The sequence below is a fragment of the Sminthopsis crassicaudata genome, chromosome 1 (genome assembly GCF_048593235.1).
Source record: "Sminthopsis crassicaudata isolate SCR6 chromosome 1, ASM4859323v1, whole genome shotgun sequence".
NCBI classification, from domain to species: domain Eukaryota; kingdom Metazoa; phylum Chordata; class Mammalia; order Dasyuromorphia; family Dasyuridae; genus Sminthopsis; species Sminthopsis crassicaudata.
In genome coordinates this window covers 6515663-6527165 of record NC_133617.1, presented here as the reverse complement: position 1 = coordinate 6527165, position 11503 = coordinate 6515663, and the positions used below count along the sequence as shown (strand labels likewise).

At 39.1% G+C, this 11503-nt stretch overlaps 1 protein-coding gene across 1 annotated transcript; it reads left to right on the top strand.

Moving 5' to 3' along the window:
- Positions 1-594: 594 nt before the first annotated feature.
- LOC141549374 (uncharacterized) lies at positions 595-10488 on the top strand. The gene is made up of 4 exons (XM_074278910.1): positions 595-2918; positions 3880-4006; positions 4471-4566; positions 7288-10488. The coding sequence occupies exons 1-4, from the start codon at positions 2769-2771 to the stop codon at positions 9510-9512; spliced, it is 2598 nt and encodes an 865-aa protein (XP_074135011.1). The 5' UTR covers positions 595-2768; the 3' UTR covers positions 9513-10488.
- Positions 10489-11503: the final 1015 nt, after the last annotated feature.

The following is an 11503-nucleotide window of genomic DNA, read 5'->3' as shown; positions in this document are numbered from 1 at the left end:
CTTGCAACAATGTTCCTTGGTGTTTTCCTTGTGGGATCTTTTCAGAGGTGATCAATAGATTCTTTCAGTGACTATTTTTCTGTCTGTTTTAGTATATCATGGCAGTTTTCCTTGATGAACTCTTGCAGAATACTATCCAGGCCCTTTTTTGGCCTGGATCAGTTAGACCAATAATTTTAATTTTTTTATTATAGCTTTTTATTTACAAAACATATGCATGGGTAATTTTTCAACACTGACCCTTGCAAAACTTTCTGTTCCAACTTTTTCCCTCCTTCCCTCACCCCCTCTCCTAAATGGCAGGTAGTCCAATATATGTTAAATATATTAAAATATATGTTAAATACAACATATATATATATATATATATATATATATATATATATATATATATATATATATATATATATATATATATATATATATATATATATATGTATATATATATATATATATATATATATATATATACATATATATATATATATATATATGTATATATATATATATATATATATATATATATATATATACACACATATTTATACAGTATCTTGTTGCACAAGAAAAATTGGATTTAGAAAGAAGATAAAAATGACCTGAGAAGGAAAACAAAAATGCAAGCAGACAATAACAGGAGGAGTGGAAGTGCTATGTTGTGGTCCACACTAATTTCCCATAGTTCTCTCTCTGGGTGTAGCTGGTTCTCTTCATGACTGAACAATTGGAACTGGTTTGAATCATCTCATTGTTGAAGAGAGCCATGTCCATCAGAATTGGTTCTATGATTAATTGGAGTGAGGATGGAACACAAACCTTTCTCCTGTGCCATTAAGTTTTGAGAATCATTAATTCTCTTTTCCCTTTGCCATTGGTTTTTCTGATAATTAATAATTCTGCCCTTCCAAAAAAATATTTCCCTCGAACTCCTATTATTTTTAAACTTACATTTTGCTTTATATTTATTTACTTACCAATAAAAAGTAGCTTACATATTACCATTCCATTAAAAAAAAGTTAAGCAAAAATCCTAATTAGGATTGAAAATGAACAGTAACAATTACTGCTTACTAATAGGGTAAAAGAATGTTTTGTTTATGGTTTTGTTTTAAATATCAGTAATTTAGAATTATAGTAAATTACAGTAGAATTACAGTAAATTAGAATTACTGCTTTTCATTATAACTTGATTTGAATAGGGTAGTATAGGACATGAAGTTGAAACTGGAATCAGGAAGACCTGAGTTCAAATATTGACTCAGATAGTAATGAGATAATCTGGAGAAAGTCCATCATAGAACTTAAAGTCTTGAACTTGACTTGTTCCTTGTTTTGGGGGGGTTGTTTTTATTTTTTCTTTGTATATCACACTTTTCCTTTGGGAAGCAATTCAATAGGTAACTAGGAAGTGACCAGGGAGAGCTGTTTTCAAGGATGAACCTTCCCTAAGAAGCTAAGCTATAGCACCAGGTGAAGAAGTCAAGAGAAGACATAGAAGGAAACCTGACCAAGAGTTAAATTGGTGTAGGACCAATCATTGCAAAGCAATTATAATAAAGCAGCCTATATTTTTGGAGAGAGCTCCCATCTTGGATTCAGGAATGCTATGTTCCTTCCCCAACTAGGACTCACAGAATTGCGGAACGAAGAGGGAAAATTTCCTATCTTCTAAGAAAACCACTCTAATATTGGATACTTCTCTTCCTTAAAAATATTTTCCTAACAATAAACTTAATTTTTTTCTTTTTCTTTGTTTTAAATGTATTTATTTTAATACATATTGCTTTATGAGTCATATTAGGAGAGAAAAATTAGAATAAAAGGGAAAAACCATAGGGGAGAGAAAAAAGTGAACATAGCATGTGTTGATTTACATTCAGTCTCTATAGTTCTTTTTCTGGATGCAGATGGCATTTTGTGTCCAAAGCCCATTGGGATCACTTTAAATCACTGAACTGCTGAGAAGAACCAAGTCTTTCATAGTTGACATAGCACATTCTTGTTGTTACTGTGTACAATGTATTTCTGGTTCTGCTTGTTTCCCTCAGCATCAGTTGTGAAAATCTTTCCAGGGCTTTCTAAAAATCAGCTTGTTTTTTCCTTACAGATCAGTAATATTCCATTACCTTTGTATACCCCAGCTTACTCAGCCATTCTCCAATCGGGCATCTACTCACTTTCTAATTCTTTGCCACCATAGAAAGAGCTGCTACAAACATTTTTGCACATGTGGGTCCTTTTCTTTCCTTTTATGATTTCCTTGGGATAAACACCGCTCCAGGAATGGCACTGCCGAGCACAGCTAATTCCAGAATGTTCTCCGGAATGGTTGGCTCTTAAATTTTATTTTCAAATATTCAGGTTACTCACATATTCAAATTTGATTATCCCTGATTCTGCACAATGAGCCTACTTCTCTTGTGACAGCTTCCCTGTCTCAGCTGAGTCTTGTCTTCTGTAGCCTAAACACCCAGTATTTCCTCAGGTATTTTCACTCCCTGCCCACCTTTGGAACATTTCTAGATTATCTGTGTCTCCTTTGAGTGTGGCCCAGAGAGGGACTGTAACCACACTGAAACAGAATGCTCTGCCTTCCTTAGTTCTGCTTAAATGACAGTCGTATCCTGGTCTCCGCATCTTGTTAACTCCTTGCACTAAAACCCTATTTGCCGTCAGAGGACGGCGGCCTCACCATGTCTTCCATTCTCCTTTGATTCAGCTCAGCTTTCCTTCAGAGATCTTCCGGAACAGAGACGTGGGCAGCAGACATGTTCCCCTTCTGGGCCGCTGGCAGATGTGGCCAGGGTCCTGACAACACTGTTGTACAGTCTCTGGGGCCTCTGGTGAAGACCCCTCTGAACCATTCTCGACGAGTCTCTAGGTCTGGCAACAACCAGCTCTTAGTGGGGCTGTTATGGGTCAGTCAAGATCCTCTTTCCTTTCAAAAATGTGTTTTTGTTATTCCAAACTTGAGAGCCACTGATAAACACAGTCATTTTCATAAAGGACAAAACCACCAGAAAATTGTACATGACCCTCAGACTTCACTGCACGTGGCATGTTTTCAGTTAGCATGTTCCAAAGTTGTCTCGTGTGTCTGAGTGCCATTGGGGCGTAAAGAAGAGCCTTGTAAAGGTGGTTGTGGTGAGCATGTTTCCTGTAGTTTAAATAGTGGGATGAGAAATTGTGAGGCATAGTGTTTGATATTCTGAAAAAATAAATAGAGGTTTTACACGAGCTGTGATGGCTGCGTGGTCTCTAATGGGAAATAAGGGGGAGAGAAAGCGAGAATAACCATTGATCTAGCACCTATGTGAGGTGCCTTGCTAAGCACTTTACAAGTGTTCCTCAGAAATGTCCTTCAGAGAGGTGCTGCTGTCACCTTATTTTTAAGTTAAGACAACTAGGTCTGAGTGCAACATCCTGTGACTTGCCCAGGCTGAGGACCTGAGGTGGGCCCGGCTCTGGGCCACGCCTGCCTAGTTGGGTCATGGTGCTAGTTGTCAATATCCTGATCTCCAACATGTAATTTTGGGGATTGTGCAAAGCTTGTGACACAGTCTCTTCCCTTGGCAGAGTCACATGTAAGAGGGCCTTGAATGCAGAAAGAAGAAGGGCCTGTGGTCAAGCAAGGCCTTTGGTCCTCACAGGCCATGTGTGTGACTCAATCTTGCCCAGCCTTCCCTCATGGCCCATGAAGATGAGGATCATGGAAGGCTGCCCCAAGTGGGGTAATGGGAGCCCTCGGACACTTGGGTTGGAGCACGTTGGAGTCTGAACATATGGGAGAAATACTCTCGACTGTCCCTCCAACTTTGCTTCGCCAGGTCCCGAGGAGGGATAGCCCGTGGGTAAGCACGAAAATCTTTGGTGTTTCAGGAATTGGTGACCTTCCAGGATGTGGCCGTGGACTTCAGCCCGGAGGAGTGGGGGCATCTGGACCCTGCCCAGAAAGGGCTGTACCGGGAGGTGATGCTAGAGAACTACTGGAACCTGGTGGGCCTGGGTGAGGACCCCACGCTGCCCCTGGGACTCAGCATCTGACTACTAGAGGGTCTTTGAGTTCTTTCTTCCTGCATTCATTGCAGTGTCCTGGGGAACTAAGTGACAGTTGTGTCTGAGCAAGCAAACTCAGGTTGTTGATCTTTTTGTGGCCAAGACAAAGATATGCATGGGTTGTAAATGTCTTTGTTCTGTACAGAGGGAGCCTGGTGGGTTGATTGTATTGTTTGTTTTCAAGCTTAAATTCCCTCATTCTTTGTTCCTTGAGACCTAAGATATTTAGACCTCAGAAGTCTTTCTGAACTCTAATCTGCTGTAGAACATTCTTCTCTATTTCTGAGCAACACAACAAAGAGGGTCTTTCCTAGGAACATGGAGCCATCACGTAGACTTTCTTAGAGACAGGGCTTGGGATTGAATTATGTCTTTGCCATCTATTCTCAATACTTTTTCATTTTCAATGAATAGGACTTGAAGTTTCCAAACCAGATGTGATCTACCAGCTGGAGCAAGGGGAAGCACCTTGGACCCCAAAGAGAGCAATTCCAAGAAGTTGCAGTCAAGGTGAGTAGCATGAGTCATGGGAAAGCAACAGATCAAGGGATCACCTTCCAGTGAACCAGGGGAAGCTCTTGTAAATTATTGGTGGCCTGATTTGGAGAGAAAAACTCAAGTCTTTCTCAGATCCTTACTGCCTCTTAAATAAGTATGTCCTGACCTCTCTCCACTTTTATGTGCTATAGTTTTTGAGAAAGAGAAATCTAAACCAAGTTAGGATTATATAAGAATTGCAAAGATGGTCCAACTTTTCTTTTTGTTAATTGACATTGGATTAGACACAGAAATCACCTTTGCAAATCACAGTGGTTAATTATGGGAAAAATCATAAAATGCACAGTTGTGGAATGATCCTTTTTTATTTGTCTAAAACCTAGAGAAGAAAATCCTGCTTTATGACTGTTCTTTCATTAGTCAGTATTTATTTAGCAACTACAGTGTACCAGATATTTGTTAGTGCTGGTACAAAGACAAAAATAAATCCGTTCCTTCCTTCTGAGGACTGGCATTCAGTTGGGGGAAAACACTGTGTATATAGAAAAGTAAATAAAGGTATTTACAAAGAAATGCCCTCCCTCAGGTATTACTTCTGCATGCTATATGTTTATACAGTGTGTCCTTATAGACTGTGGGTTTCTGAAGGGCAGGTACCGGGTTTTCTCCTTTCTGTATCTCCTCAGCACTTTGATGTTGCCTTACATACAGAAAGCACTTAATTCATGCCTCTTCATTATTGATAGATTAATTTGGATTTAGGATATGGTAGGAAGAGGTAATAGGCAGGACTTGAGCCAGGTCTTCTAAAGAAAATAGCACCTAAGTTGGGAAACAGCATTCCCATTTAGGGAGCAAGGTATGGATGAAAATCTAGCCACAGAAATGGAGAAAGAGATATTAAGAAGAGAAATGGTAGTATTAAGGGAACTCAGCAATGGGGGCAAATTCAGAATGAGAGGCTGACCCTGGATCCCCAGGCCACCAGGTTCAGGAAGGACAAATTGAGCTGGTGGAGCCGGCATGAGCAGGGGGGGCTGGCATCGGATCTTGGGCTCCCTTAGCTCCTGCCCAGGAGTCGTTCCTGTCACTTCAGCAGTCAGAAGAGAAGAAAACTGGTTGCCCCTCAAGAGAGTGCACCAGCTATTGCTCTAGAGTCACGGATGTCCCCTTTTGTGGCATAGGAGCCTTGGCTTTGGCCCTGGACCTCAGTTCAAGTCCTGCCTCAGACACTGCCTAGCCCTCTGACCCTAGGCAAGTCAGTGCATGCATCTACCTCAGTTTCCTCATCTCTAAAATGGCACCTGCCTCTCAAGGTGTTTGGTGAGGATCATATTGAGATAATAATTATAAAGTGCTTCTCAAAATATTTGGTGCACACTAAGCATATAAATGTTAGCTATTATTCACATATCGTTTATCATCATATACTATCATATATTATCATAAATGATATTCTGTCATTAAGTATGATAATTATATTTATATAATCCTCAAAGGTCATATATCCTCTAAGAGACCACTATGATATTGGGGAGAGCAGAGAATATTTATAAATAAATGATATATTTATGTATGCTATTTATATTTACCAATATATTTACAAGTTTGAGCTACGGCTGGGAGGAAGTTAAAGATTCTGAGTGGTAAAGGGAAGAGAGAGTGCCTTCCAGACCTCAGGAGTCAGGTGTACAGAGGTACAAAAGAGATGTAGACAGTCTGTGGATAGCAGTAGGTGAGTCATTTATACCGAAATAGAGAATGAAGAGAGTGATATGTTAATCAACTAGCATTTATTAAGCAGGTATTGTGCTGAAAACTAGTGGTACCCCATTTCTTGTTTTAAAATTACCTGAAAAACTGGGACATTAATACATCATTGGTGGAGTTGTGAATTGATCCACCCATTCTGGAGAGCAATATGGAAATACACTTAAAGGTCTAGCCTTTGATCTAGCAGTGTTTCTACTGGTATTATATCCCAAAGAGATCTTAAAGGAGGGAAAGGGACCTGTATGTACAAGAATGTTTGTGGCGGCCCTTTTGTAGTGATGACAAACTGGAAAATGAATGGATATCCATCAACTGGAGAATGGTTGAATAAATTGTGGTATATGAATACTATGGAATACTATTGTTCTATAAGAAACAATTAGCAGGATCATTTCAGGGAGACCTGGAGAGACTCATATGAACTGATGATAAGTGAAATGAACAGAACCAGGAGATACAAGATTATATGGTGATCAATTCTGATGGACGTGACTCTTTTCAACCATGAGATGATTCAGGCCAGTTCCAAAGGTCTTGTGATGAAGTGACCCCTCTGCACCCAGAAAGGACTGTGGGGACTAAGTATGAACTACAACATAGCATTCTCACTGTTTTTGTTCTTGTGCCTACATTTTGTTTTCTTTCTCAATTTTTTCCTTTTTGATCTTATTTCTACAATTATTATACTGCACAAGAAAAATAAGTATAAAAAAATAAATTTACCTGAGGTATAGAAAAGTTAAAATTATTTGGTAATAAAACTAATAAGGAACAGAAGTGAATATAGGCCTAATGTGATTTAAAGCCTAACGTTATCCATTGCACTTTACTACCTCTCTGTGAGAAAATATGCTTTGTTGTTTTTTGTTGTTGTTGTTGTTTTGTTTTTGATAAAGAATACAACAAAGTTCTATGTATATGAGGAAGAACAATAGAGTGACATTTTCTTATGTCTTTCAGATTGGGGAGCTGGGCCTGAAACTAAGAAGTCAGCTCTCATGTTGCATATTTCAATGGAAGAATCATCCCAAGAAAAAATCACAGAGAATAGTACCTTCATTTCCAAAATGGAAAAAGCCTGGGAATATGATGCCAAGTTACAGAGGCAACAGAATGATAAGAAACATTCTCAGCACATTAAAATTACCCCAAAGAAATCTCACAAGAAACTAAGAACCCAAGAATGTTATAAATTTGGCAGGAGTGTCAACTGGGGACTAATCCTTTTTCCACAACAGAAAATATATGTAGGAAAGAGTCTTTGTAAGTATGATACACTTAAAAAGTACTTCAGACTACATACAGACCTAAGAAAATATAGCAGAATCTATGCAAATAAGATATTTTCTAAATATGATGAATTTGGGAAATCTTTCACGTATACATCAGAACTCACTGAAAATCATAGATTACATATTAGAGAGAAACATGATCAATGTAATGAAAGTGGGAAAATCTTCCACCAGAATTTACTGCTTAATCAACCTAATAGAATTCTTCCAGGAGAGAAGTTTTATGAATGTAGTGAATGTGGAAAGGCCTTCTATTGGAGATCACGGCTTATTAAGCATCAGAAAATTCATACTGGAGAGAAACCTTATGAATGTAATGAATGTGGGAAAACTTTTCAGCAGAGAATACAACTTACCCAACATCAGACAATTCATACTGGGAAGAAGCCTTATGAATGTAACGAATGTGGAAAGGCCTTTCGTCTAAGTACAGGACTTATTCATCATCAGACAATTCATACTGGAGAAAAATCTTTTAAATGTAATGAATGTGGAAAGGCCTTCCCTGTGAGTACTTATCTTACTCAGCACCAGAGAATTCATACTGGAGAGAAACCTTATAAATGTAAGATCTGTGGGAAGGCCTTCCGCCTGAGTACAGGACTTACTCAACATAAAACAATTCATACTGGAGAGAAACCTTATAAATGCAATGAATGTGGGAAAACCTTCCGCCTAAGAACACAGCTTACCGAACATCAGACAATTCACACTGGAGAGAAGCCTTATGAATGTAGTGAATGTGGGAAGACCTTCCGCCTGAGCACGGGACTGACACAACATCAGACGATTCACACTGGAGAGAAACCTTATGATTGCAATGAGTGTGGAAAGGCCTTCAGTCAAAGGGCAGATCTTATTCGACATCATAGAATTCATACCGGAGAGAAACCTTATGAGTGTAATGAGTGTGGAAAAGCCTTCCGCCTGAGAACACAACTTACTGAACATCAGACTATTCATACAGGGGAGAAGCCTTATGAGTGTAATGAATGTGGGAAAGCCTTTCGCCTCAGCACAGGTCTTACTCAACATCAGATAATTCATACTGGAGAGAAACCCTATGAATGTAAGGAATGTGGGAAAGCCTTCAGCCAGAGAGCAGAACTTACTCGACATCATAGAATTCATACTGGAGAGAAGATTTATAAATGTGATGAATGTGGGAAGGACTTCCGATGGAGCAGAGGACTTACGCTCCATCAGAAGATTCATAGTGGAGAAAAACCTTATGAATGCAATGAGTGTGGGAAAGCCTTTCCCCTAAGTTCATATCTTACTCAGCATCAGAGAATTCACACTGGAGAAAAATGTTACAAATGTGAAGAATGTGGAAAGGCCTTTCCCTTGAGCTCACAACTTACTCAGCATCAGAGAATTCACACTGGAGAGAAACCTTATAAATGTAAGGTTTGTGGGAAAGCCTTTCGCCTGAGCCAGGGACTTACTCAACATCAGACAATTCACACTGGTGAGAAACGGTATGAGTGTAGTGAATGTGGAAAAACTTTTCGCCAGAGAACAGGACTTACTGAGCATCAGACAATTCACACTGGGGAGAAACCTTTTGAATGTAAGGAGTGTAGGAAGGCCTTCCGCTTGAGAGCACAACTTACCCAACACCAGAGGATTCACACTGGGGAGAAACCTTTTGAATGTAAGGAATGTGGGAAGGCCTTTAATCACCGCCCTGAACTTAAACGGCATCACAGGATTCACACTGGAGAGAAACCTTATGAGTGTAATGAATGTGGCAATGCCTTTCGCCTTAGCACACACCTGACAAGACATAAGAGAATTCATACTGGGGAGAAACCTTATGAATGTGGTGAATGTGTACAGTCATTTCGCCTGAAGACACAGCTTACTCAACATCAGAGAATTCACACTTAAAAACTCTATAAATGTTGTGATTGAAGAGATACTTTCTTCCAAAGCAAAAACTTTACTCTTATCAGCAGCTGTTTAAGGCAGAAATCTTGTGAAAGAAAGGAACACGAAGAATTTTTAGCTTGAGCCCAAACCTAAAAACCTGATAATATATACTGGAAGGTCTTATGGATGTTGTGAACATGAGGAATTTCACCTAGACACTCTTTAACTAAAAATTCATTTCAGCAGGTTCTAGCATCCTTTTCAGAGCAGCTGTTCTAAAATCTTTATAATCCCCACATGAACTGCAGGTGCTTTTAGATTTAGTTTATGGCAATAGAGAGTTTTTAAGTATTTTTTCCTTCCTTTTAATCTCAAAAGAAGAGATGCTACTTTTCTTTATGAATGTGGAAAAGCTGTCATGCACAGAACAAAACTGAAATTTCATAGCATTCATACTGACAGAAGCTTTTTTACAATGACAGTTGGAAAGCCTTCCACATGAACACATACCTTATATTGGAAAGAAATCTTATGAATGGAATGAACATGAAGATTTCAATCAAAGCTATTATTCTTAAAAAATTTTTAATTGATATATATATTTTTTACATCATTGTTATCCCAGTATTTTTCCCTCCCTCTTTCCTCCTAGAGAGCTATCCCATATAATAGTATTTTTAGAGAGGGAAAAAAAATCAGCATAACTTCAATGCATAGAAAAAGCCCCAAAGTGTGAAACATTTATCTTCCACCTTCATGAACGGTAAGTTGACGGATGTCCTCATTTCTCTTCATTCTAGTCCTGCTGAATTCTTTATAATTTTGTTACATTTCCTCTTGTATTTTTGGTGTCTCATCCTTTTTGTTTATTTTGTAATTGCTGTGTAATTTTGGGGGCTCAGTCAGACTTACTCTTTACCAAAAAGTAGAGAATCCAGATTAAGTTACACAAATGAGGCAAGGCCCTACCTCACAGTCGCTTTTGCTTTTCCTTCCTCAAGTCTTCAGTAACTTCTACTGTAGTCTCTACACACACCATAGGAAGTATCTCAAATTTGCTGAGGAAATTGTGACAATCTGGTGCTTGCTCAGCCCTCCACCCCCCAAACACGCTCAGAAGCTTTGTCATTGTCTGCAACTCTTCTTTCTAGTTGAAAGGAAGAGAGATAGCTTTGCACCTTGATAAGTACAATCCCTTTTCTCGTGCCTTTGAGTCCACCCCTCCTTCAAACTTCTTCATCTTGTTCTAGTAATCATCTATTCTCAGTAGTTTTCAAGCCATCCTTCCCAGTCTTGTCTTTCCCAGCTGTTTACATTTTTTCCATTCTATGAACATTTATCATGAGCACATTTTCAGTCAGTGGCTAAGTCTTACTGTTTCTAATATTTCACTCACATAGGACCGCTTCAATTCAGCTTCTTAACACCTGACCAGTTGCAGTAACCACCTTTCTGGTCCCCTGTTAGGTTCTTACTAAGTGCTAATGAGATAATGAGATATTAGGTTCTTACTAAGTGCTAAGTCAGTACTTAACAATTCTCTAGTTCTGGCCCATAACATCTCCTTGGAGGATTAGATCAACCATACTGAACCATGCTAAATGAGATTGTAACGTGCTGTTGTCTCCAGACGCTGCTGATTGCTCTCTGGGGGGAGAGCTGCTGTGTCAACTCAAATCTCTCAGATTCTTCTTCCTGTAGAGAGCCAACTTCCCTTCCTGCAGAGAGCTGCGTCAAGCCCGGTGTAGAGCAGAGACTTCTATCTCTGGAGTGCTGTCCTCTTTTATCCTCCCAGAGAATGGGCGTGGGATAATGCAAGGGCTTCTGGGAAGAACCACTTCAAACAATGAGCTTGTTCCTCCCAAGCACACAAGCTCTTCCTTAGGAATTCACAAGCCAAACTACCAGGAAAGGCCAGAACTAGAGAATTGTTAAGTACCGACTTAGCACTTAGTAAGAGCCTAATATCTCATCTCATTAGCACTTAATAAGAACCTAACTGTCCCCTG

Bases quoted from the DNA above. Each gene is read 5' to 3' on its own strand.
- LOC141549374 (XM_074278910.1), top strand. From the start codon at position 2,769: ATGTTCCCCTTCTGGGCCGCTGGCAGATGTGGCCAGGGTCCTGACAAC. The intron at 2,919-3,879 runs GTCAGTCAAGAT...TTGGTGTTTCAG, and splicing joins TCTTAGTGGGGCTGTTATGG to GAATTGGTGACCTTCCAGGA. The intron at 4,007-4,470 runs GTGAGGACCCCA...TTCAATGAATAG, and splicing joins CTGGAACCTGGTGGGCCTGG to GACTTGAAGTTTCCAAACCA.